We start from the raw sequence: 27,944 nt of genomic DNA, 5'->3' as shown, positions 1-27,944 counted from the left end.
TCCTGTCAAAAAGGCAAAAAAGTTCTGCAATCAACTCAAAAAAGGTCAGTTCTGAAGAGAAAAGGCTGTATTTATCTAAATAAAAGTTATTTCTTAAGTTACACTTTTATTTTTAATCACAATTTAAAAATGGCTTTGATAAGATTTAAAAAAAATTTTTCAAACACTGAAATTAGTCACCTGTACAGTAAACTCTTCTCTAGTTGCTTTTTTCACTCAAAATCCTTTTACAAAAACTAAATAAAAAAGAATTACTGAATTTTTGAGGTTTCCTTTCATAGTATTTCTGGCAACTAAAAATTAGAAAGTGGGGAGGGGACAGCTAAGTGCAGACTGCATGCTCAGCATGCATGAGATCCCGGGTTCAATTTCCCATACCTCCACTAAAAAAGAAAGAGAGAAAGAAACCTAATTATCTCCCCCCTCCTAAAATAAATAAAATTGCACAAAAATAAAATAAATGCTCTAAAAAGATTTTTTCAAAAGAATTAGAAAGGGGGCAGGGAACAGCTCAGTGGTAGACTGCAGAGCTTAGCATGCAAGAGGTCCTCCTGGGTTCAATCCCCAGTACCTCCATTTAAAAATCAGTCAATAAATAAATCCTTTTGACACAACACTGTAAAATGATTATAAATCAATAAAAAATGTTAAAATAAATAAATCCTAATTTATTGGCCTCTTCAAAAAACAAACAAAAACACAACAAAAAAAATTCAAAAGGTATTTTTAAAAAGGGTAACTCTTCTGTGCTGTGAGTTAATAGTAACCTACCAATTTGATGTCTTGGCTTTGCAGAAGTTACTATGATTATGAACAGGGACATTAGATGAGGAATATACAGGAACTCTCTGTTCTGTCTGCAACTTTCTGGTAAATCTAAAATTGCTCTAGAACAGTTTATTCAAATAAACTTTACCACTGCTAGCTAAAATCAATACTAACTCCCAACATAAATATTTAAAAAGTTAAGTCATTTAAAGTACTGAATGATCTTAAAGGCAAGAAAACTCCACAAAGTGCTAATATTAAACAACTTTTCATCTTTGTTTTTAATACATGTTCATAATAATCTCGACTGGACCAGGGTAGGGGGTGGGTTGTTAGTATTTACACTGCAAAAGCACTTTTCACAAGGGCTTTCCAGTCCATGTGGGTGGTTGGTTATGGGAGCTCCAGCTACCCTTGGCCTGCTCCCTCCAATCTAATGGTCAGTCCTTCATCCCGACCTGTGACTGCTGTGACCTCAGTTGTAGTGCTACTATATTACAAACCAGAAAGATGTTTGTACAGAAATAGTGTCTACACAACTGCCAGTTTTACCTTAATCCTACCCAGTACACAGGATGAAGGACCTTCTTCACACACATCAAGTGAGAAGTCCCAGTGCTGCAGCCAAAAGGACCCACAGTATAAAATAAGCGGATGAGGTAAAAGGGAAAAGCAAAGAGGAAGATGAGTACTAGAAAGATATCACTTCCACATTATTATACATTTGAGGTTTAGGTAATGTCAACCATTTATTAATGAAAGTAAACCATTGGTGCCCTGTGTACTAAAAGCCTACAAGATTAATTTTTGCCCATTATCCCTAATACCAATCCCTTCTACTCTGAGTTTCTAATCTAAAAATTGTACCTCACTCACATTCATTCACCTTGCTCCAAACCAAGCACATGAATGCTCATTGCTTCCTACCATTAAATTTCCTTAAATTACAAAATTTTAGCACAGCATTTGGCACTTATTTTTCTCTGGTATCAAAAACAAAATAATAACCATACTGCTTTGTAAGGACCCACACTCACAATCTATTGTGAATATCTCTATCATGTTTACTGACTGCATAAATTGCTATTATTTCAGAAGACAAAGGTTGAGAACTGTTATAGATTAATGAACACTAAAAAAAAGGCACACAAATAAGATATGTGATGACTCTGTAATGGAAGAAGGAGAAGTGCTACAAAGGACATTACTGGAATAATTGACATTACTGAAATAACTTAAGTTCCGCATTGACAAAACCGGAACACGATAACTGTAGAAAACACTGCAGCAATGATAAAGTTACAAAATCTGATAATGGAACTGTATTTACGTAATGAAGTATCATTCAAGACTTGAAGACACTAACTACTAAATATAAAATAAACAAGATCATAATGTATAGCACAGGGAATTACATTTAATATCCTATAATAACATATGTTGAAAAAGAATATGAAAAGGAATATATATGTAAAATCAATCACTATGCTATACACCAAAAACTAACACAACATTGTAAATCAACTATACTTCAATTAAAAAATGAAAAAGTAAAAAAATAAAAAGAATTATTTTTGTTCTTAGGAAATACACACTTAAATATTAAAAGATAAAAGGCAAAATGTAGTTTAAAACAATCTCAAACAGTTCAGAATAAATAATGCATGCAAGTATGTCTATATTCGTAGACATATAAATATAGAAAAAATGTAACAGAGTAAAAGTGACACTGTATTAAAAATCTGTTAAAGGGCAAATGAGCATTCTCTAAACTACTCTTGCAACTTTATTTAGTATTTTGTTTATTTATTATTGTATTATTTATTTTATTTGGCAGGGAGGGAGTGACTAGGTTTATTTAGTTTAGAGGCAGTACCAGGGATTGAACCCAGGACCTCGTGCATGCTAAGCACGTGCTCTGCCACTGAGATATACCCTCCCCTTACTCTTGCAACTTTACAGCAGAACTAAAATCCCATGGACAACAAAAACACAGAATAAAACTAGATGACGTGTCCCTCACAAAACTCAAAATACAAACAAGTGAAGAAAAAAACAACTGATCTGCATGGTATAAACTGTACCATGTAAAGTAAGCAAAGGCAAGCACGGGGGTGTCTGGTCTAAGAACAGGAAAATCCCAAGTAGCCAAGAGGTATTTACTGGAAAGTTAGGAGGGCCAATTTGAGAACAGCACCTGCCACTGTAGGGTTTTGACAACTCCAACAGAAGGCCAAGTGCCAAGACTGCAGAAAGGTTTAAATAGGCTGGGGCAGTTACCGTCATAAACTCTTGAAACTGACCAGCTAGGGCTCCATCAAGAGAAACCATTAGAAACAAAATCAATATTGTGCCACATATATAGGAAAGAAAGAGAAGTTCATGTTGGGGGAAGAGGATAAATCCAGGAAACCTCAGGAAGCAAGCCAATCTTAATGACACAGAAAAAGAGAAAACACTCTGAAATCAGAAAAGCTGCTCGACCATGTTGCCTTGTAAAAGTCCAAGACGACTCATTTCACATAAAAATGAGCAAAAGCAAAATAAAGGTCAAATCCCACACAAAATTATTATGAGGGGAAAAAAAAGCATAAGCAGGATAATCCCCCCATACCCAATGAAAGCGCCCCCCAGAACAGTGCCTAGGGAACAAAGCAAAACCGCCATCTTCTGTTTCAAGAACACACTGAAGACACGGAGCATGAAGAAAATGACACAGACAAAAGAACTTAACACGTCTAAGTTTTCCCAATTCAGAGATGAAAATGAAGACTAAACGATAAGGAACACACAGAAAAAACTTAACGGGGGGGGAAGGGTATAGCTCAGCGGTGGAACGAGTACTTAGCATGCATGAGGTCTTGGGTTCGATCCCCAGTACCTCCATTAAAAATGAATAAATAAATAAACCTAATTACCTCCTCCAACAAAAATAAAATAAAATAAAATAAAATAAAATAAAATAAAATAAACTTAAGAGTTAATGCTACAAGAGAAATTTACTTAAAGTAAAAAATAATTTTTAAAAAGGAAAAAGAAAAAGAAATGGGAGAAAAATCAAATATTGAACATAGGCAAAAGACAAGCCAACCTGACCCTGTGGCTCATACAAGTCTCTGAAGAGGACAAGGACAAAAAGGGAACAGTACTAATGCTCAAAGCTAAAATTCAAGAAAAATGGAAAGCAAATAGAATACTGTTTGAATTTGTGAAAGAAAAAACACCATACTTAAGAATATCAACCCAAAACACTACACAATGACATATTTTCTAGTAAAAGATCTGGATTCTAAAATGAAAACATCCATTTTGCATGTAGGCAGAAGTAACAAAAGACTTATAAGGGAAAGAGATGAGAATATAGATAAACTTGTCAAAAGCAGTGCTTTTGCGCAAAAAAGAAAATAAAGTAACATTTTAAGATACTCAATAAAGAAAATGTGAGCCTAGCATTTATAGCCAGCAAAACTGACTTTATATTCAAATATAAAGGATATAAATTGTTACCAGCACCAAAGAACACAGGGAATATTATTCCCTCGAGTCATTCCTGAGGAATCAATATCAGCATTGACTTCAGGCAACCAAAATGACTAGAGATACTGACCTAAGTATTAATGGTGACTATTAAGCATATACTTATTGTAGAAATAAAACTAAATGATGCCTCAAAGGGAGAAAGTATAGTATACAATGGGTACATGAACAGGGTATTAGCTATGATAAAATACTTTAAGGCAGTGGAGGGGACCTCTGCACCTTACAGAGGGAGCTTGTCGGCTAATTCAGGTGCCATGGGTACCGAAGGCTGTACCCTGAAGCGGTGGAGGCACCAATCTGTCAGGCCTGCATTAGCTGCCAGATCATTTACTCACTTGACAGCCACCCCTATCATGTAAAATATGCTTTTAAGGCTATTAGTTGAGGTGGCCTTGTATTAAGACTGTCAAGACAGCCACCCCTATCATGTAAAATATGCTTTTAAGGCTATTAGTTGAGGTGGCCTTGTATTAAGACTGTCAATAGTGAAAAAACATGTAACTGTCATATATGACAGCACATGACGGGGGGAAGGTATAGCACAACTGGTAGAGTGCACGCTTAGCATGCATGTGGTCCTGGGTTCAATCGCCAGTACCTCCTCTAAGAATAAATAAATAAACCGAATTACCTCCCCACTCACCCCCTGCCCCAAAAAAGCACATGACTACTCAACTCTAGCAGAGTGACTAATCTATTCTGGATAACCAAAAACACTGGCTGTGTAATGAAATAATGGAATGACAGCTGACAGTGGGTACCAGATATAGAGACACAGTATGAGACAGCAAACAGTAGAAACAAGTATGGCCATGAGATCCTTGTTGTGTAAAAGGATTATAGACACTTACTTCCCAGGTCCATAAACGGAGTGCCTCTTGGTTGTTGAGTGATTTTCACCAATACTGATAAAGACCAAGGCTCTCAGATGTACAAGTGTCATCATCCTGCATGTTACTACTGTCAGTTTAAAAGCTACTACAAAAGGAGTAAAATCAAATGAACCAAGCAGTTTCCTTGAAATTTCAAGTGTACAGAAACTATTTAATTCAACATTTGTTCTATCATCTGACTTGAAGGTAAAGTTGAAAATCTTAAATTCAGAAAATTCTTACAGAAACAGAGATTGATACACACCTTGCTGCTCCAGTAGAGAATGTAAACATTTATATTTAGTGTGTCAAATTCTGATGCCATGAACTAGGTTTTATATAAAAACAAGCCAACATTTATAGACGCCTCTGGAATAAAATACGAGCTCCTCTCACTTTGCCAAGTTCAGAACTGCGTATAAATAAAAGCAGCACTGGTTACAGGAGAGATGGGTAAGAGTGGGGAAATCACAGCAGTAGTACAGTACTGTTATCCTTCGAAGACTGTTGTATGTATAAAGTGGGAGAAAACAAATGAGCAATTTGGGAATATTCTTAACTATATCATCCCTTGGTTCTGAGGAAACCAAGATTCTTATTGTGGAAGTAATAAACATATAATATAAAAGAAGTGAAAACCCTATGGTTCTGAATTTGAATTATCAGCATGAACTCATGAGGCATTTTATCTTAAAAAAAATTTTTTTTTATAATTCTGTCCACTAGAGAGACCTATTAACAATGACAAACCGAGTAACAACAAACAACAGTTAGTTACCAGACTACAACCAAGTCAAGAAGCACTCAGGAGCCAATCTGAAGAGACCTGGCCAAAGATGGGGTAATTTGAACTTCAAAAGGGGTAACTAGAAATAACTGAACCCAATCAAATGTTTAAATCCATAAATTCATAATTATACATTTTAAGTACTAATTATTCATCTTTTGAGGATGATAGGCAATCAATTAATTATTTTAAAAACTGGTAAATATACTCTTCCAACATGTGATGGTCATGAAAAACAAGGAAAGACTGAAAAACTGTTGCAGATCAGAAGAGACTAAGGAGGCATGACAACAAATTGGACGGGATCCTGAAACAAAAAAGAGACCTTAGTGGAAGAACTAGGGAAACCCAAACAAAGTCTTTATTTATTTAATAATACTGTGCCAGTGTTACTATCTTAGTCTTGACAAATGATTATTTAAGACAGACGTTAATAAACTACAGCCTAGGATCTGATTTTGTATGGTGTGCCAGCTAAGAAAGGTTTTATACAACAAAAGGAAAGAATATGCAACAGAGATTGTGTGTGGCCTCCAGAGCATAAAATACTGGCTATCTGACCCTTTTTTTCCAAAAAAGTTTGCCAACATTTGATATAAAATGTTAACATTGAGGGAAGCTGGCTGAATGTTACAGAGAACTCTGTATCATTTTCCAACTTTTTTGCAAATCTTAAAATTATTCCAAAGCATTAATTCCAAAATAGTTTTTAAAGAAGAAAATAATAGGAGAGGGTACAGTTCAGTGGTAGAGAGCATGCTTAGCATACAGGAGGTCCTAGGTTCAATCTTGCATACCTCCAATTCAAAAAAAAAGGAAATAATAGACTACAGTAGTAACAAATGAAAGAAAGAAAAGAGAAAAATCAACAAAATCAAAACTTGGCTCTTTGGGGAGGGAGTGGGCACCAACAGAACTGGTAAACCTTTTAGCCAGAACAACCAGGAAGACAGAGAGAAGCCTCAACTTATTAAAATTAGGAATGAAATACAGAACATCACCACCAACTTCAGAGGAATAAAAAGGATTGTAAGAGAATGTCATGAGCAAGTATGTACCATCAAATGTGTAACCCAGACAAAAATCAACAATTTTGTCTAAAAAGGCAAATTCCCAAAAAGACACAAACTACTGAAACTGACTCAAGAAAAACTGAAAATGTGTAACAAGTGATTGGATTAGTCATCAAAAAAAAATTCCCACAAAGAAAAGCCCAGGCAAAGATGGCTTCACTGGTAAATTCTACCAAACGAAAGAACGAATACCAATCATCAATTTTTCATAAACTTTTCCAAAAAACAGAGAAGGGAAAACTTCATAACTCATTCTATGAGATCATTATTACCCTGATACCAAAAGCAAAGATACCACAAGAAAACACAGCTATAGAAAAATATCCCCCAGCAAAATCCTAGCAAACCCTAGCATACTACTACCATATAAAAAGGAATATATACCTTGGCCAGGTTAAGTTTATCCCACGAATGCAAGGTTGTTTTAACATATTAACAATGTAATATGACCTATTAATAGAACAGACAAAAACCACATGATCATTTCAACAGACATACAGAAAAAGAATTTGGTAAGATCCAATACCCTTTCAGGATAAAAACAAAACAAAGCAAAATCAAAAACTTAGAAATAGAAGGGAACTTCCTCAACCTAATAGTCAACTAAAAAAAAAAAAAAACAAAAAACCTATGGCTTAACATTATACCTAACGGTGAAAGACAACTAAAAGCTTATGGCTTTAAAAATAAAAGTATACACATACACACAGGAAAATACCCAAATACACACCCTTGCAATGCAAACTTGAGAAAAACACTGAAAGTATTATACAGGATACGGCCAACAGCAATTTGATAAACCACCACTGTGAAATTATTCATCCATGAAGCATTATCTATAAGATCAAAAGTTATTATAAAAATTATCAAATCATAAAGTAGCGTTTGTTTTATTGCTAGAAAGGATCTTAGAGGTAGTAATCCAGTTCAACCCTATATGGTGCCCCTAAGTAATTTCCTCATGCTTTATTCAGGCACAAGCCTCCTAACTACCAGAAGCAGGTAGTATCCTGTATACCAATCATGCTGTCTCCCAGCTAGGGAGGAAGCTACTTTTTTCTTTTTTTTAAATCTTCTAAACTGTATTTGGAAATGACAAAATCTCCCTAGAGACAAGGCCCTGAGCAGAGTCTGTCCCCACCAGGAAGTTTTACATCAACTGTACAGAACAAAATTAGCAACGAGTGATCTTTGGCACTACTTTAACAGTCTTAATGAACAATAAGGTCTTACTGTTTAGCAGAGGGAACTATATTCAACATCTTGTAATAACCTATAATGATGGAGAATATGAAAAAGAATATATATATAACTAATCTAAATGCTGTACACTAACACAACATTGTAAATCACTACACTTCAGTAAAAATTTAAAAAATGAACAGCCTAAGAACGCAGCAATGAGGGTCTAGGCTTGTGTAGTTGCCATGAGAAGGAAGAGATGTAGAGGGAAATGTTTCTTCTGTAACTTTATACTTGAAGACTGAGAAAAGTGACTACAACACATTCAAGAACTGGGAGAACGCAGTCTACATTAGTCATGGGAAACCTGCGAGACTCAAATGAAAAGAGGTACACAGAATAATGGAATGAGAGTTGGAGGCAAGGTGGAAAGCAGTCAGCATAAAGAAAATCACCAGAACTCTAAAGCAGGTGTCCGTATTGAGAAAAAAAAAAATGAGCACAACTTTCCAGGTTGAGGGTGACGTTCTGTATCTTGATAGGAGACTGGGTTACACAAGTATATGCATCCTGAAAAAAACAATCCGATACACCTGAAATGTCTGTATGCAAATTTCCCCTTAAGGAGGGCAGGGAGAGAGGGAGAGAGAGAGAGGAAGGGACCCAGATGAATGTTAAACTCTAGTTAATCATATATAAGCTAAAATGCTCTAGAAGAAAGTATATTGATTTCTCTACTTTGAAATGCATCAAAAAAAAAAAAAAAAGACAGCATAATGGACAGCTGGCTAGTCAAGTGATAGAACAAATAGAGTAAAAAGGTAACTGTGAGTACATGGGTGTTTCCTGTACAACTCTTTCATCTACTCTTCATATTTGGACATTTTCATAATAAAATATTAGGGGGGAAAAATTTCAGATCAGAAAAGAGGCCCAGAAAAAGGTCAAAAAGAAAGGGCAAAGGAAAAGAAGAGGAAAGAAAAAGATATTAAACAGGGGCTAAAATAAAAAATATAAATGGAGTTGGAGAAAGACAAACAGTATGTGAGATCACTCATATGTGGAATTAAAAAATAATACAAATGAATCTATATACAAAGTACAAACAGACTCACAGACAAGTTTATGGTTACCAAAAGGTGGGGTGGGGGGATAAATCAGGATATGGGAGTAACAGATACAAACTACTAAAAATAAAATAAGCAACAAGGATTTACTGCACAGCACAGGGAACTATATTCAATTTCTTGGAATAACATATAATGGAAAATAAGCTGGAAAAAAAAATACATATATAATTGAATCATCAACTTTACCATACACCTGAAACTAACACAATATTGTAAATCAACTGTACTTCAATTTTTTAAAAAGATAAAAGAAAAATATAAATGGGAAAAAAATCCAAGAAAGTGAACTGCAGACCAGTTGTAGAAACTCAGTCATTCAGTGTAGGATGTTTATTAAAAGAATGTGCCTAATTCAAGACATTTCACACAGAAAATATGGCATATAGAAAAGTCACCGAATACAAGGTACACACACCAAAGGCAGGGATTCTGGCTGTAACATCTTCTAAAAAGGGGTGTGGGGTCAATTAAAGTAACAGGGCAGGGGAGAAAACAGCTACAATAATTAGCTGTAAAGGCAGCAATACTTAAAAACTGTCTGAGAACTGCCTGTGCTTCCTAAATGTACACAAGTTACAGAAACAAAGCTTCCCATCATGATTCTATTAAAGTATCTTATAAAATATTTTTTTAAAAAAATACTCAAGTTGACAGACTTTCACTAAAAATTATAAGCAGAACTTATTAATAACAGCATTTTGCTGTAGGCAACAGTCTAGGGCTTCCACATATTTCTTTATTTTCATTTTGATACTGTTTCACCCACACATTCCTGTCAAGTCACTATTCATTACCATATGTAAGGTAAATAACAGTTATTTAAACTTATTCAGACTTAGCTTTTTCGTTTAAATACTATGACTCAAATATTCTTTGCATTTCTCTTCAGTCATATCATCTGTTTTATTCCTAAGAGATTATAGACCATCTAGACATACTGAAAACACAGCTGATGCACTTAACAGCTGGTTAACAAGCGCAGTATTGCAATACTAGCACAGCAAATTGATGAAATATAAAACATTTTAAACCAGAACTTTAAATATTTTTTACCTTTGCCAGCTACCCTAGTCAAAGAGAAAATTACTCTCAATATTTGATGGTCAAAGCACCAAAGATAAATTAAGCGTATGATAGGAAAGTTGCCAGGCTAAACTCTAGGATGCCAAGAGATCTGTACAGCTTGTGAAATCAGAGGAAAAAGCAGACTCAACAGGTAATTCAAGGTTAAACAAAGTTTTACACCCACCCCTACAACAAGCATTAGTGACATCCACCATACAACTGTGAAGATGAAAACAAGCTTTGCCAAGAAAAGCAGCATTACTAACTCCCTTCCTCTGGATCTCTTTCCATTCACTTGGCTCATTATGAGCTGAAGTTACTTTCACAATGAAGAATGTACTGATAGCTTTTCTAGTGGAGCCAAATGTTTTTTGCTTGATCTGTCACCCAGTAAATTTGGAAAATATAATGAAGTAGGATTTTTTTTTTAATCATCCTATACCCACCACTCGGAGATAAGCATTAATTAACAAAGTCTACTAGTGTCTTTTTCTTAAGCGCTTTAATAGTTGTACTATATTGTAAGTATACTTTGGGGTCCCTTCTCAGTTGATCAGGAACAAGGCATCTTCCGTCATAATCTCAAACATTATAATCGCTTCATAACCTATGTGGACTATACAATAGGAATAAAAGTTACCACTTACTGAATGTAACTTATGCAATTTCTAATTCCTTACAACCATCCTACAAAGTAAATATTGTGAAAATTAATAAAGGGAAACCTCACTAAAATGGAGGCAGGAGGCCAGAAGGGGAAGCTCTCATGTACTACCACTGGAGGCCAATTACAGGAAAAATTACCATTGTAGATCCAAGTTGGAAAAGATGTATATTGCCCCTCATACAAGAAATCAACTACTCTAGCAACTCAGCTAATGAGAAACCCTCCCTACCCTGAACTCTCACTCTTCTCTAATGGACTATCATTCAGGACAACCCCTCTCAACTTCCTCCTTTCCCTCTATAAAATAACATTCCTCTTCTTTTTTGTAGGGCTTGCCTATAGTTTTTGCCGTGGCTTGCTTGTTCTGAATTACAATTCTCTGCTATTCTCAAATAGACTCATTTTTGCTGGTAAAATAACCTTTATTTTTCAGTTCAACATTACCATACTTCATGTTGCATTTGAAAAACTTGGAGTTTTTTCTCTCTCTACACAATACTAGATAACCAAGTGACAAAATTGGTTCCTGGTTTATAAAACAAACGTACGTCCTATGTGTACATCATGATATGATGCACTAAGAACAGATCATCACTTCTATGGTATTTCTACCAAAAATGCATAACCCAATTCTAATCATGAGGAAATATCAGACAGGCCAAAACTGGGAGACATTCTACAAAATAAGTGGCCTATATTCTTCAAACATGTCAATGTCATGAAACAGAGGAAGCTCCACATTAAAGGAGACTAAAGAGAACTGACACCTAAATCCAATGATTGAATACAAAGGACTTAATTAGCTAAAAAGGACCTTATTGGGACAATCAGAAAAATATGCATTAGGACAATCTGTGGATTACATTAGATGAGTTGATTTCCTCATTTTTGATAACTGTACTGTGATTATGTAAAAGAAGGCCCCTGTTTTCTAAAATACACACACTAAAGTATTTAGGGTAAAGAAGCACCATATCTGCAGCTTCTTCTCAAAAGGTTCAAGGGGAAAGCTGTGTGTAGTGTCTCCTCTGTTGAATGAAAGAAAAGGATCAACAGTAAAGATGGTAAAAATGTTAACATCTGAAGAGATCTGGATGAAGGATATTCAGGAATTGTGTCTATACTCTTGAAACTTTTCTCTAATTTTCAAAACAAGGTTTTGTTTTGTTTTAACTGAGGTACATGAGTCTTAAGTACTTCATCTAACTGGTAAAGTGGCAAACTCAGGGCCCAAGCCTAGTCTTATTCAGATTCAAATGAGCTCATGGTCTCCTCTCTCACATCCTGCTACCTCGACAGGGTAACTCTGTACACCTCTACCATTAATATCTGCAATTTGGCAATAAGCATCATGTGGAAGAAGGAACATCTACACCCAACCCCCAATTTCAGGTTGCTTCCTTAGGAAATACTTTCCAGAACAGAGTTAATGGATAAATGAACGATTTTACCAACAGCATTTTGAGAAATTCTCACAATACTTTTTTTTAAAGGAAAATTAGAAATCTAAGGGTCTAGAAATCTTTCCCAAAGCTCAGTGGACAGCTTTTTTCTTCTAATTATACAAAATGAGCCATCCATCCCCAAAGGGCCAAAGGAAGAACTACCAGAGATGACTCTCGGCAGGGAAGGAGCCCTCCGCTCCTCCCTCCATCCTGGAGACTCTTGACTCTCCGGAACTCACCCCAAGGACTTTATTTGGGTATGAGACGGAGACAGTTTATGTTCCCAACAGTACAGTTTTAATCTTTAATCTTTACTGAATGAATAAACAACAAAATGCTTTAATTTATATTTCTTTTATTATTAGCAGTGCTGCACCCAAGATTACTCCTGACTTGTATTTCTTCTCTGATAAGAGGCTATTCATGAAACATTTTCTTAAACATTCATCTATAAAGGGAGCACCTAGTCCAAAAGTCCAAATTTTTCCCACAATAGACAATCTTTCTTGGTCAGTTGTGAATAAATACCTATCAGGGTAAACACTATTTAGGAGCAAGCACTGAGCAGCAGAGATGTCTGTTGATAGTAGCAAAATGCAAGGCTAACCTTATACTGAAAAATGTGATGCAACAACTGAGTTGAGTCCACTTCCTGTGTCCCTTAACATCAACAAGGAACTCGGGTATGAATGATTATTTTAAAAACCTGTAATTAGTTATCAAAGTCAAATCATCAATCTGGAATCATAACGAACTTCATAAGCTTTATTCATTTACTTCCACACTGTCTCTGTAAAAAGGTTTGCCAACCTGGTCAACATGTACAGCACACTCAACTCAGCACAGGTACTGTGCTTAGTTGGCATTTTACTTGGATTGTCTCACTTCATTTAAAATAATACAAAAAAAACTGCAAAGGAGGGACTATTTAACATTAAGTATTTTATACAGCTGGATTTTGCTCTTCAAAAGCCATTCTAAGATTAAAACACTTTTCCCAAGTAATGATGCACGGAAGAAAAGGCAGCTTTTTTAAGTCTGTCATAATTCAGGTATTTCTCTACTTCAGAGTATTACTTCTCCATGTACTTGGGATTTTCACATTAACATTACAGGGACATATCTAGATAAATAATAAAGAAACAGAGATGGTCTAGATGCTAACAGATAGGAGAAAAAAGTCAGGACTAAATAGTTAAGGAAGAACATCCAACTGTACCTGAATCAGTATCTCCTCTTCCCTATCACATACTACCTACTTTCCAAAAACAAGTTTCAAAACTCTAAACTTTCCTACAAAGGAGAACATTGAAGCATATGTGTCCCCTTAATTTCTGTAATTCTGAACAAAGCAAAGCAGAGTTCCATAAAGACTTACCTGTACCACTTGCTTCTGTAGCTGTGTTGCCTGTGTCGCTGAAATCTGTGTTTTTTCCCGAGCACTTCTGGAACGGTCACTGCTCACTGAAGTCATCATATACAGTATATACAAAATAATGTATGCACAAAATAGAAAGTCTGCAAGAGAGGAAGCATGGTAAGCAAAACTCTGAAATCGCAGAAAACAGCAAGGATAAAATTCAGGGATAAGGAGGAAACGTGATAAAACTTAAAGGTGTCCTAGAGTGTAAATTCTCAAGAAAACAATCCATTAGAATTTTAGATTGTCCTGGAAGCTTTGAAGCCAGTTTTACTTATGCAATCTAAATGTCTATGTTTATGATTATAGCAACTCTAAACAATAAAGTATCAACTATCACCAATTTTAACCAGCCATTACTTTACCCCTATATTGTCAGCCCTCCAAATCCACAGGTTCTGCCTCCACAGGTTCAACTAACCGCAGATCAAAAATATTGGGAAATATTTTTTTCAGAAAGTTCCAAAAAGCAAAACTTCAAATCTGCCATGCTATAAAAATTATTTACAAGGCATTTACATTGTATTAGGTATTATAAGTAACCTAGAGATGATTTAATGTACACAGGAGGATGTGTGTAAAGTTATATGCAAATATCATGGCATTTTTGTAAGGGACATGAGCATCCATGGATTTTGGAATCCAAGGCAGGTACTGGAACCAATCTTGTGTAGATACCAAGGAACAACTGTATGTAGTTACTACTACATGTAGTATTTTTTTTTTCCTACATGTAGTTTTATCTACCTCTTCCCATTTGCAGTTGGTATTTGAACCCAAAGTCAACATTACGTCCAGCCAAGATTTTACTAGCAATAACCTAATTCAAAATGTGATGTCCAGCAGCAAGCTATAACTTAAGGCAAAAACCATTTATAAACACTAAATATTCCAAAGAGACAAAAACAACTGTGCATGTAATTTTCCTTTATTTATTCAACAAATACTTATTCTAGCTTGGGATGGTCACAGGCCACTTTTCTTAAAAATAATCTGAATATTCATAGCAATTTTATTAACAATCCACCCAAACTGGAAATATCCCCAATGTCCAAAGAATGAGTAATCTATAGCCTAGCCACACAAATGAGTATTACTCAGCAATAATGAACAAGGATGTATCTCAAATACATTATGCTAAGTGAAAGAAGCCAAACTCAAAAAGGCTGTACACTGTATAATTCCATTTTATAACATTTTATAACATTCTGGAAAACACAAAACTAGAGACAGAAAACATCAATGGTTGCCAAGAACAAGGGGGACAACAAAGGGGCGTAACATAGGAGACAGGAGGGTCCTCCAAATGACAGCAAAAAAAAAAAAAAAAAGATTAAGATGGTATCTTGACAGCTGACAGCGGCCTATAGAGCAACCAAATCTAATCAGTGCAGGACAACAGAGGGCTACCAAAGAGATGCCTCCAAGAAAATGTTTCTGACCATTCTAAGAAGTTAATTTGCACATGAAATAAAGTATAGAGTTTAATCAGTGGTGGGTACATAGAAACCTAGGCAACTGTGGGGAAAAAAATAAGTCCTCCACAAAAGGCAGTATGACTCAACTGTAATGTTTATATGGTTACAACAACTTTTTATTTAAATTTACTATGTGCTGAGCACCAAGCTAAATGTTTCACATAAGTCACTCCCTGTAATCCTCAACACTCTACAGAACTTGGCATAATCCCCATTTTAAGAATCAGAAATAAAACTTGGAAAGGTTCTACACAGACCAGTGAGATGCAATACAGTGAGTCCCAACCATTTATTTCCTAGGGTACAGAGCCTACAAACCAAACTAGGTACTAAATTACAAAATAACTGTTGTCTTCATCATCTTAAACTAGCAAAACAGTGGCAGAAGGCCAAGATAGAGACAAATTCTTAATTATGAAAACAAGCCACACAACATCCAGCTGTAGACAACGCCGTCTCTAGAGCACAAGACCCATGGCTGGAGACACCACACTTTACAGCCCACCTTTAGCACGCCTTATCATCTCCTTAACCTTCCCCGACAGTCAGACACACCCAGAAAAACAGCAACGCTGAAAACGAACATTTAAAATAACGTGGAAGCAAGGGGGGGAGGGCATAGCTCAAGTGGAAGAAAGAATGCTTAGCATGTACAAGGTCCCGGGTTCAATCCCCAGTACTTCCTCTAAAAAAAAAATAAATAAATCTAATTACCTCCCTTCCAAAATAGTAATAACAACAACAACATGGAAGCAAAACCTTTTATATTTTCAAGATTTTTAAATCACTGCTTGAATCAAATGTCCGCTGGAACTCTGCAACTAGGGGGTCACTGGTGACCACTGCCAATACAGCTTTAAAAGAGTGATGTAGAAAAAGTCAAGGTGAATGAGGGAGAGAGCAAACTAGTATATGCAAGCGGTAGTAGTTAGGAGGAGATACAGAGCATCAGAATAGAATTTTGTAAGGATGAGGTACACTGAGCAAGTCTAAGACACGGTAAGCCCCGTGAGGACAGTGACTGTATCTGTCCTGTCACTTTTGTTCTTCCAGGGCCTAACATGGGGTGTATGCTTAATTAGTTACTATATATTTATTGAATAAAAGAGGCCTACCTGTATAAGCTGAAGAGGAGATAATTTAGAGGCATTAAACTGAGACAGTAATAAAGGAAAATGATTCACTTGGACAAAAAAGGGGATCCCTCTCCTGAGTCCAGAAGAATAAAGAAAGGGGCAGGTATGGCAGCTGCTAGATGTTTAGATTAGGAAAGACAGTCAAAAGAATTGGTTCTGTCTATCTTTACTTTTTCAGTAAGGGACAGAACACCTGAAGAGAATACTAGATAAGGGGGTGGGGGCGGTGGAGGAATGCAAGGAACCAGCAAAGGTTTGTAACAGCTATGAAGGTAAATATGAGAGGAAGCTGATTTTAAAAAAGAATTAAAAAGAACTGAGGAGCAACACTGAGGATCCCAACTGAAAGCAAAAATCCTGAATTATCTAGGGGCACATGTTACCAAGAAATCAACTAGAATGTCAGAAAGTCAGGATCACAACTTAAATGAATAATCAAGATAGATTTGGGTTAAGAGGAATAGATCCCTTGCCGAAACATACCACTGAAAAGAACTTGAATTTTAAACTAGGAAAAGCCCACTTTACTCAAGGCCAGGATGATGTCACCAGGTGAAGAGTGGCTCATATCTACCTCTAACACTGGGGCCTTCCTCATAAGCTTTAGGCTTCAATGCATATTTGAAAACATCCCTTCCTAAAGAATGCTCTTTCTCCAGTTTATTACAGTCCTGGCTGCCAGATTCACCACCTTACAACAGGTAAAAATAACACTTTAATGTTTGTCATGAAAGAAGTTGGGAGAGTATAGCTCAGTGGCAGAGGGTGTGCTTGGGAAGCACAAGGTCCTAGATTCAAATCCCAGTGTCTCCATTAAGTAGGGTGGAAATGCTTTGTCATTGAAGATGTGTTTTATTCTAATATACTGACTCAATCTTTTTTGGCCCATTAAATATTTAAGATAATCTGATGAAAACTATGGGCACCTCCCCTCAGAAATATGCATATCCACACAAAATTCTGCCTGAAATCTCATGAGGTTTACATCTCCTTTCCCTTCCCCCCAAAACCCATGCGTGGACAACCCATGCCACCCCTTCAATGCCCATGGAAGCCTAGGCTAAAAACCCTGCACTAAGAATTTAGTAGAGACCTAAAATGTACTTAAGGTTATCCTTGATCAGGCAAAATTAAAAATACAACTCCTCATTTCATCATGAAACTTTGTGAAGAGACTAGAGAACCACAATCCTGGAAATCAACAATATTTCTGCTGTAAATAAAGAATGTGTACTAATCTTACGCTTTTCTTAAAAAGTGGCTCCTGAAATCAATCCTGGATAAATCTGAGACACTGAGAAGAAAAAGACAAAATAAAAAAATGCTCAAGACTTGTACTGGGCTAATGCTGTGGTCAAGAAATATTTATGGAAGGAGGTTAAGAATTACGAAATGAACTAAGGTCAAGTGGCATTACAAACATCTTTATTTGTAGAATAGAGGCATTCCTAGCAAAGCTAATTACAGTCTTCAGTTTTTAGAACTGCAAATTCAACTGAGTATTATCAGACACTCCAGGAACCAGTTTAACTCCAAATTATCATATTCTCTGTGCAACGTGGATATTATAATAACTGTTTTATAGGTGAATATACAAACCTATCACACAGACCCAGGAAAAGTAATAAGGGAGCCGTGATGTATAAGTCCATTTTGATGCCAAAATTTGGACTCTTTCCACTATTTCACACTTTCTAGCTCCTTAATAAGTTCTCTTTAGAAATCTGTGGACTCGAGGCTTTCAAAAATTAATACCCCCATCACTGTACAATGTGAATGTACTTAATATCACTGAACTGTACACCTCAAAAATGGTTACGAGGGTAAATTTTATGTTACACATATTTTACTACAATTTTTAAAAGTGAATTCACTCAATGAACTTTGCTCATAATTATCAAATAATTAAAGAAAAAGTAATTCTAATTGTTCAAATATTACTCTAGAATATGAAAGAGGCAAAACATGAGAAAGAAAATATGAGGATGAAACAGCCTTGAGACTAGAACCTGATATGGACAGTAGGAGAAATAATAATTACAAGCCAATCTGACACACACAGCTGTAAAAATTCTAAATTGAATTCAGCATTGTGTAAAAAAAAAAAATATATACCATAGCCATGTCTAGTATGTCCCAAGAATAAAGCTGGTTTAACAAGTGAAAAATCATTTAATAAAATCACCAACTTTACAGAATAAAATCTAAATGTATGATCATAGAAGCATCTCAATAAAGAAAATGCATTAATAAAATTCAACATTCACTCAAAATAAAAATTCTTGGAAAACAAGACTGTCTTCGACTTGATAAAAGGTTATCTACATAAACCTGAAGCAAAAACCATCCTGAATAATCAAATATTAAAAGCATTCCTTTAAGATAACAAAAATAAACAACAAAAAACAGGAGCTGCAGTCATGACTGCTTCTATTTAAACGGTGATTTGGAGATCCCAGACAGAACAGTGTGGCAAGTAAAAGACACACACACACTCACAAAGATTAGAAAATAATATTTTTAAAGACACTTCCCCAATAATTATACACAGAAAACCATAATCTTCAGATAATGATAATAAGTTTAGCAAAACTTCTAGATACAAAACAAAAATATATGTACAAAAATTAATTATATCTATATACCAGCTAACAAAACATTTTCTAAAGAAATTTTCTATAGCTGGTTTTGCACTACAATGGCAGGTTTTTTTGGTGGGTTTTGTTTTTGTTTTTTTTTAAACAATGGCAGTATTGAATAGTTACATACAACACAGGCAAAGCAGAAAATATTTACTATCTGGCCCTTGAAAAAATTATTACAATCCCTGTTTTAAAACAGTCACTCAATTAAAATGATCATTCTTCCTCAACTAGATTCCCATCAGATTCAATCTGACTCCCGTCAAAATTCTAACAAGGTTTTATCTCAAACCTGACAGGCTGATTCTAAAATTACATGGGGGAGCAATAATCAACAGCCAAGACACTCCTTAAAAAACAAGGCACAGGACTGACTGCCCACGTATCAAGGATTACAAAACTACAGTAATTACAACAGTACAACACTGGTACAGGGAAAGACAACCCATCCAGTGGATCAGAATAGGAAGCCCAGAAATACAATTTCCAATAAGATGGCAATGTATGTGTGAGGAAAGGTCAATTTTCAAAGAGGCTGAAAAATACCCAGCGTGCACAGAAGTCTTCAGCTATTAACTTGCCTGCAAAGAGATCTCATGTCATTGTTACTTGTCACTATTTATGCAAATAAAAATTTTTTTACTACACCCCAGGTAAAAAGTTATTTTTTCTTATTCCAGTATAAAGCAATTTTTACCTCATGACAGTAATGGTTTTCTCAAGAATCAAGAGGTGCTAAAATTCCAAAGATTATAACTATAAAATTAAAAATTTCTGTTCATAAAAAGCCACGTGGCCCTGTGAAAATACAAGCCACAAACTAGGAAATTTTCTAATCAACATCTATCTGACAAGAATTAGTATCTGGATTATATTAAGAAATACTATGAATTAAGAAGCAACAGAAAATTATCCAATAGATAAAGCAGCAAGGGTTGATCAGAACTTCATACTAGGAAACCAAAACAGCCCTTATGTTTCTATCAAAGTCCATTTAAAATATTCCAAAATGGTCTACAGACTTCTAGAATTATATTTCCTAATACTGTTTATACATTAACGTTCTTCTGAACTCTACAGTACTTGTCTGCAATTCATATTTTAGCCTATCAACTCTCTATGACTTCTACATTTAACTTGCCTTCCTAATCTTAAATTCTAAGACCAGAAACTCATTTTTGTTCCCTTAACTACTCAGTAGCTGCCAATATGAGACATTTGATAAGTATGTTGAAATGATATGCGTTATAAGCTGGTAACTTTTAGAAATTAAGAATGATCTAAGAAAGACCAAATCATAACAGAGCCAATAATTCTAAAAAAGAACAAAAAATGAATTTAATTCTGTTTTCTAAAACTATCAGTTACAGAGCCCTCAAAGCAAGCACTCACATGATGTGGAACAATGTTCCCCTATTTATAAATCTTATACATCTCAGGTTAATGAAATGACATCAAACAAGCATTTCTAGATATCGTTTGGGCTTGTGTGTCATATTTAAGAGAGGTGACTAACCATAATTCAGTACCACGTCAGGCATCACAAGGAAAATTATGTCCCTGAAACCTATTTTAGTTAGAAAAGGTTTCATAAGCTTTCTTCTGAATTAGGTGTCCAATATTATTTATTCATTTTCTCAATATGTCCTCTGTCAACTGGAATGCTTAAGCACACAGGCAAATTATTGCACTGTCTTTTATATACACTACACTAGCAAATAACCAATTAACCAGAATGTCCCACATGCCTAATATGCTGGTTTAAAATTTTTTACTCTATTTGAATCTGTGTCTCACAGTCAATATGAGTACACAGTTTGCATCCTTTTTGAGTTTAAAATTTTTGTTGGTTTGGGTTTTTAAACTATCAAGCATCATATAAATGTAAAGCATATTAGAGTTTTTAAAGTAGACGGGTCACCTGATTATTTCTAAAATCACTTTTTGCACTAATACTCTATAATTCTATGCTAAGTAACTGAAGTTAAGCATCCAATTAAAATCTGCCTGGCTGATTTCCATTTTTAGTTTACCTACAGATTTCCAAACCATTTTTTGAATTGAATTATGTGACCTTTTTCTCACTCAGCTTTAACTGTTTATTCCTCAGTGCCGCTATTTATGAAAATAAAGTCGGTACATTAAATATTACAAAATGAGTTTCTTCTTACAGCAGTGCCATCTGGTGATGAAAATATGCATGTACAGAAATAAACTTAAGCTAAATTAAATGGATGCTGAGACTGAGTTTTCTGATTTACAAAAGACTTTTTTGTCTTCATAGCCTTGCTATTATAACCAAATATTTTGATGTAATGTACCCAAATCCTCACTTGTCAATCAGAAAAAAAAAACCCTTATGTTTCAAACTATTAAAATTTTACTAATGTACTGATCAATATAAACATTAAGACTTTTTAAATCTCCACTCCAATCATTAATTCTCAATCCACATTCAATAATGAATAGGTGATTAGGCTTATAAATGTTCTCCATTCAATGGCTAAACCAGAATAACTGCTCTATAAAACATGAAAAATACATTGCTTACTTTATATTTAAATACTGTTGTTTGGAAATAGCCATTTTTCTCTTTTAATTAAGGTTTACTGCTGTGGGTTATATACTCATATAACTTCATATAACAAATTGTCACTACGAAAGTGCTTTGGCACAAATATTGTAAATATGATCCTTGCAAGAAAAAAAATTTTTTATATGATGGCCCCAGCTCATGCTTCTAAGAATGCTTGCTTAAACAAACTCAGACTAGCTTGTTTTCTGTCACTATGGCTCTCCACACTAACAGTGAAATGTTTATTAAAAAAATGCCTTAATGCTTAAGATGTCCAGCAAAAAACTTTTAAAGATAAAACTGCAAGTTTACAGAACAAGCAGAGGGGAAAAAAGGCTACTAAAAATCCTCTGGGAAAAAATAGTTCAGAAAATATATAAAGTTAACAGAATGCATGATTCAACAGACAAATTTTCTTGTATTTTACATAAAGCTTCTGGAGACAGTGAATTCATAAATCACGGTAAAAGACATGGGGGAGGGTACAGTTCAACTGGTAGAGTGCCGCGTGCTTAGCATGCACAAAGTTCTGGGTTCAATCCCCAGTACCTCCATTAAAAAATAAATAAATCTAATTACCCCACCACTACCAAAACAACAACAAGGTAAAAGGCGTAAGTTACCAAAATTATTGTCAACATCCTTAAAAACTGTTACCACAACAAATTGTGAAAGTGAGTAAGTCATGGAAACTAGACTATAAAAAATCAACACCTTTAACATACAGTCACTTGGGGAAATTCTGTGTTCCCTTTTCTGGAAAAAGAACTATGTATAGTAAATAAGAGTGCTTCACCCAGTTGCCAGACCATAGGAATTCAGTTTACACTTGTGTTCCATCCCCTCTATCACTCTCCACCCCTAAGAACTACTACCCTGGAACAGGTTCCAAGAGAATTCTTAGAATAGAAACAGACAAGAGCAAGAGATTCTAAAAATAATCCAGTAGAAACTCAAACATACACATCTCAGGTTCTTGAGTGGCAGGAAGCACCAGGTTATTTCAATCAATGCAACCAAATTTTAAAACCTGTATCAACCTTACCTCATTCAAATTAAAGATGTGATAGATTTTTAACACAGGTAAGAACTGCTACTACATTTTTAACTTCTTTAAAAATAAAAATCAGCAAAATACCATATAAAGCTTCCTAGATTATTTAAAGTGTAAGAGAACGGTCCAAAATTACCTGTAATATAAGGAAAGTAAACCAGCAGAATAAACCAACTTGATTAAACTACAAAGACTTTCTCTGTAGAAGGAACATTTTTAGAAAATGTTTTATTGCCATCTTTTTCAAGGACCTTTTGGAAGATAAGATGCCTCAGTGAAACAGCTGTGTTTTCAAGTGTTCCAGAATTTTAGCATGAACTGAAAATGGACCTCCCAACAGCTACCTGCACCTCTATTCAAGTTTACATATGCAAAAAGCATAAAGTCATCATAAGAGGATCCTAATTTTAAGGCAAAAAAAAAAAAGTGTTGAGTAAAAAATTACCTAAAAACTATGTAAACAGCATACCCTAAAAGAAAAACAAGAGCACATTTGATCATTCTGAGAAGGTACAGAACACTTGATAACATGCTGAGAACTGGGACAATTTTGGTGAAAGCACCAAAAGGCTTTATTTAAGACAGTATCATAAAGTGTCAGCATTGGAGGGCACCTCTGAAACCAGGAGGTTCACAGAATGCAGAATCTCTCATCTACTGCAACAAAAAAAAGTTTGTATTTCAGAAACAGTAAAATGAATGTCTTTTTTTTAAACAGAACATAATTTACCCACACAACATGAATTACTTGATCAGCTAAGGGCTCAACTACTAAAAACAGAATACACGATTTATGTTCAAGAAGCCAAGTCTCCATCAAGAATGCTCACAGAGATGCTGTTCACTCAGTCTTAAGGCCAGTGTTCCCAGGACTATCTTAGACTGGCAAGGATGGGTAGGGGGTCTTTCACCTGTACCAAAGACTCATTCCCAATACCCTGAAACCAGTAAGTAATGACAATAATAACAGAGCAAATGTATACTGTTTATCATGTAACAGACACTGCTGAAGAGCTTTGTGTATACAGCATTAACTCATTACCTTCCAACAACACTCTGAAGTACATACTTTCATTTTACAGGCAACTAAGACAGAGATTCACAGCTCATCAGTGATAAAACCAAGATTCAAACCCAGGCCTCCTGGCTCCAGTCTGTGCTCCTACCCACTATGCTATGCTGCAAAGCTAATCATTCAATTACAGTTATACAAGAGGCTCCAACTCAGCTTCCTCTTCTTTAAGACAGAATAACCACTGTTGGCATCACTTGCATAGCTCACACCTCATGCAAAATATCTGGTTCTGGGTCAGAATCTCATCTAGCTTCCCAGTCTTTCAGATACCCATTGGTGCTCCCTTGGCTCTACTGTAACATTTTGTTACCAGTTAGTTTCCAATATGTGCTCTTACTTTTTCTAAAAGAAAACACCCACTATTCTCAACCTTTTTCTGCAGAGGAAATCCATTTATTCATTCCAGCAGAGAACAAGACTGGTTTTACATTAAGAACCTCAACTGATTGGGGAGGTCCAAAGCAGCCAGCAAGAGGAAGTCTACACCCCCAACTCAGGAGAGAGTAAGGCAGCTACGATGCTAAGGAACTCTAGTGTGAGACCCAATTCCATGCAGCTGAACTGCTGTGTCCTGCATGCCAGGAGCTGACCAAGCTGATATTTCTATTCTCCACAGCTGCTGAGGGCAGGGTCAGGCCTCAAGCAGTTGGTGGACAAGGTTAACTCCCCTACATCCAGGCTTGGCTGACGTTATCTGCTATTCTGTACATATAATCTGCCTGCGGAAAAGATGAGTGCTAGTGAACCCCTGAACATTACAGGAGAGCAAAAATTATTTGGTATATATAGTATTTCCCTTTCAGACTACCTAAAGTCAGGGGAGAAAAAATATTTAATTGCCTATAGCTGCTTCCATACATCTGTCCCATTTCCACACTGCTCATTTCTTGGCTCTAAACCCTGTCTTTTACCCAAGACCCTAGTTCAGCAGCTACCTTATCATTCTTTGCCCTCCTATCCCTTGAAAAGTCCCTCATTATTCATGACCAGTTTTAACCCTTCTTCTAAGAGCCCTGTCTCTCAAAAAAAAAAAAAAAAAAAAAAAAGAGCGGGGGAGAGGAGTACCTCAACTATATAGCATTTCAAAGACCTATAAAGTTGAAAGAATACAGTACTTTTTATTTAGATTGCATCCAAACAAGCACTCCCCTCAAAATACCAAGACGTTATCTTCAGTAGAGGGTTATTACACCATAGACAAAAACTAGTAAAGGCTCTGGTTTTTTAATTGAAAAAGTTTTTTAATTAAAAAAAAAAAAACTTAAGACTAACCAGATTAAAACAGAATTTCTATAAATCATCCATATACCAGAATATAATATTAATGGCTTTCCCACAAACCCAGCAATAGTTCTTGATAAACACAGACATTTACACACACTCTCATGTTTTTTCTTGCTCTATTTATATTAGATTCTGTTCACCTTCCTATGTATTTATTCTCTGGTCTTGCTCCCTCAGAATTTATACCCACCCCATATACAGTGACCCATCTAAAGTGTCTGCTTTCCGCTTTCAACCTCCACTTCTGAAACCTTCTAAGTTCCTCACAGGCTCTGGCAACAAGGAGTTACTACTGTATATCCACTATCTTCTAATAACCTATAATGAGATATAATCTGCAAAAATACTGAATCACTGTGCTATACACCTGAAACTAACAATACTGTAAAGCAACTATACTTCAAAAAAAAAGGGTAAGCCAGAAAGAGAAAAATACCATATGATATCACTCATATGTGGAATCTAAAAAAAGAAAGAAGACACTAATGAACTCATCTACAAAACAGAAACAGACTTGCAGACATAGTAAACAATCTTATGGTTACCGGGAGAAAGAGGGCAGGAAGGGATAAATTTGGGAGTTCAAGATTTGCAAATATTAACTACAATTTATAAAAATAAATAAAAAACAAAATTTCTACTGTATAGCACAGGGAACTATATTCAATAACTTGTAATAACCTTTAATGAAAAAATATGAAAACAAATATATGTATATATATTATGACTGGGACATTATGCTGTACACCAGAAATTAACACATTGTAAATGACTATACTTCAATTTTTAAAAAAAGCAATTACTAGGTAACTATGTTATTATCTCCTGCCATGTTCTGATCCAGTGGTTGCACAGTGGGCCTAAGGAACGAACAGAATGGTAAAACAAGTTAAGGAGGAGCCCAGAAAAACCACTAATCCAAGAAAACAGTAGAAAGTCAACTCAGGTTTGTCAGCTTACTCAGCTAAATGTGTCTTTCTATCCATGGCCAAATGTGAACAGTGATGCAATTTCCTGAAGCATCAGGAATTTCTCATTATCAAACAAAGCTTCAGACTCTGGAATAATGGCTCAGCATCCATCACCACCCTTGGTTGTGTAGTACAATCACCTGGGCAACTTCCAAAAAATGAAACCAAGTTCCATTAAAATCAGGATAAGTAGGACCCAGACATCAGTATTTCTTTCAAAAGTTCTCCAAGCAGTTCCTAAAAAGTTAAACAGAGTTACCATATGACCAGGTAATTCCACTCCTAGGAAAACACATATTCACCCAGAAATGTGCACATGGGACGTTCATAACAGCACTACTCATAACAGCCAAGAAGTAGAAACAACCTAAATTCCCATCAACTGATTTATGAATAAACAAATGTGGTATAACCATAGAATGAAGTACTATTTGCATTATTCAAGTACTAAAAATAATAAAGTTTGTATCAAAACTACAACATGGGTGAACCTTGAAAACACGATGCTAAGCAAAAGAAGCCAGTCATAAAAAGCCACATATGTAAACTATATTATTCCATTTATATGTAATGTCCAGAATAGGCAAATCCAGAGATAGACAGTAGATTAGTGGCTGCCAGGGGATGGGAGCAGGAGAGAACGGGCAGTGATTGCTAATGGGTATAGAGGGTTTCTTTTTGAGGTTATGAAAATGTTCTACAAGAATTGATGTTTGCACAACCTTGTGAATATACTAGAAACCAATGAAGCACATAATTTAAAAGGCTGTATTTTATGGTATATGAATTATATCTCAATTTAAAAAAGGACAGGAGGGTATAGCTCAAGAGGCAGAGCACATACTTAGCATGTAGGAGGTCCTGGGTTCAACCCCCAGAACCTCCTCCAAAAATAAATAAATAAACCTAATTATTGCCCTCTGCCCCCAAAAATAAATAAATTGAAGGGAAAAAAAAAGTTCTCCAGATTTCTAATGTGCAGCCAGGACGTCAAACCACTACTCTGGAACAGAGGTTCTCAAAGTATGGTGCCTGGACCAGCAGCATCAGCATCACCTGTGAACTTGTCACAAATGCAAATTCTGAAGGTCACCCCAGACTTACTGAATCAGAAATGATGTTTAAACAAGACTTGATGCACAAAGAAGTTTGAAAATCACTGCCCTCAAAGAACCTTAGATGAAAATTTTGCCCTTGTTGGTTCAAACTGAAAGATGAAAAAGCTGCAAAAAGCATAATTTCACCTTTATTATTTTACCCATAATAGTCATACAGTCATACAAGTTCCAAAAAATGCTAAAAAGTGCAAGAAAATAAAACCACCACCTATCATTCCAGTATCCCAAAATCACTACTGTTAATCATCTAGTGAATAGCCTTCCAGTTTTCTATTTGTTTTGCATCACTGTGATCCATGAGAAATGACTGTATTATGCTTTTATCACAGAACATTAACATATCAACTACTACGTAAAAGAAAGGTAACATTATAATTAGAGCACCTCAATTATACTGTTCAGCTGAGAAATGGGGTATATTATGGGAATGTGAAAGACAATTCTTTAGGAGCCAAAATGGTTTTGGTTCCAAGCTTTTTGGATATAACTGCCTTCTAAAATGCAATACTTCTCTTCTTGGCACGTACAGTACAATGAACCAATGAACTGCATACTTTTCTGATTCTACATCAGTTATTTTAACCATGTGATGGGTAATGTGGGAAACTAGCCTGAACCTTCTAACCCCAGGACATACCTAGGAACTTGCTTTTCTAAATAAA

The 27,944-nt window shown here is 35.5% G+C and overlaps 1 protein-coding gene across 1 annotated transcript in view; it reads right to left on the bottom strand.

Annotated features, from left to right (window-relative positions):
- The window catches only part of UBAP2 (ubiquitin associated protein 2), a 95,496-nt gene that overhangs the window by 55,733 nt on the left and 11,819 nt on the right, over positions 1-27,944 (bottom strand). The window contains exon 2 of the mRNA XM_032477561.1: positions 13,908-14,047. Within this exon, the coding sequence (XP_032333452.1) occupies positions 13,908-14,006 (99 nt within the window). The 5' untranslated portion in view covers positions 14,007-14,047. The remainder of the gene's footprint in view (positions 1-13,907; positions 14,048-27,944) is intronic.

Source organism: Camelus ferus, chromosome 4, assembly GCF_009834535.1.
Source record: "Camelus ferus isolate YT-003-E chromosome 4, BCGSAC_Cfer_1.0, whole genome shotgun sequence".
NCBI lineage: Eukaryota > Metazoa > Chordata > Mammalia > Artiodactyla > Camelidae > Camelus > Camelus ferus.
Note: the sequence above shows the minus strand (reverse complement) of the source record. Positions and strands in the feature narration are given on the sequence as shown.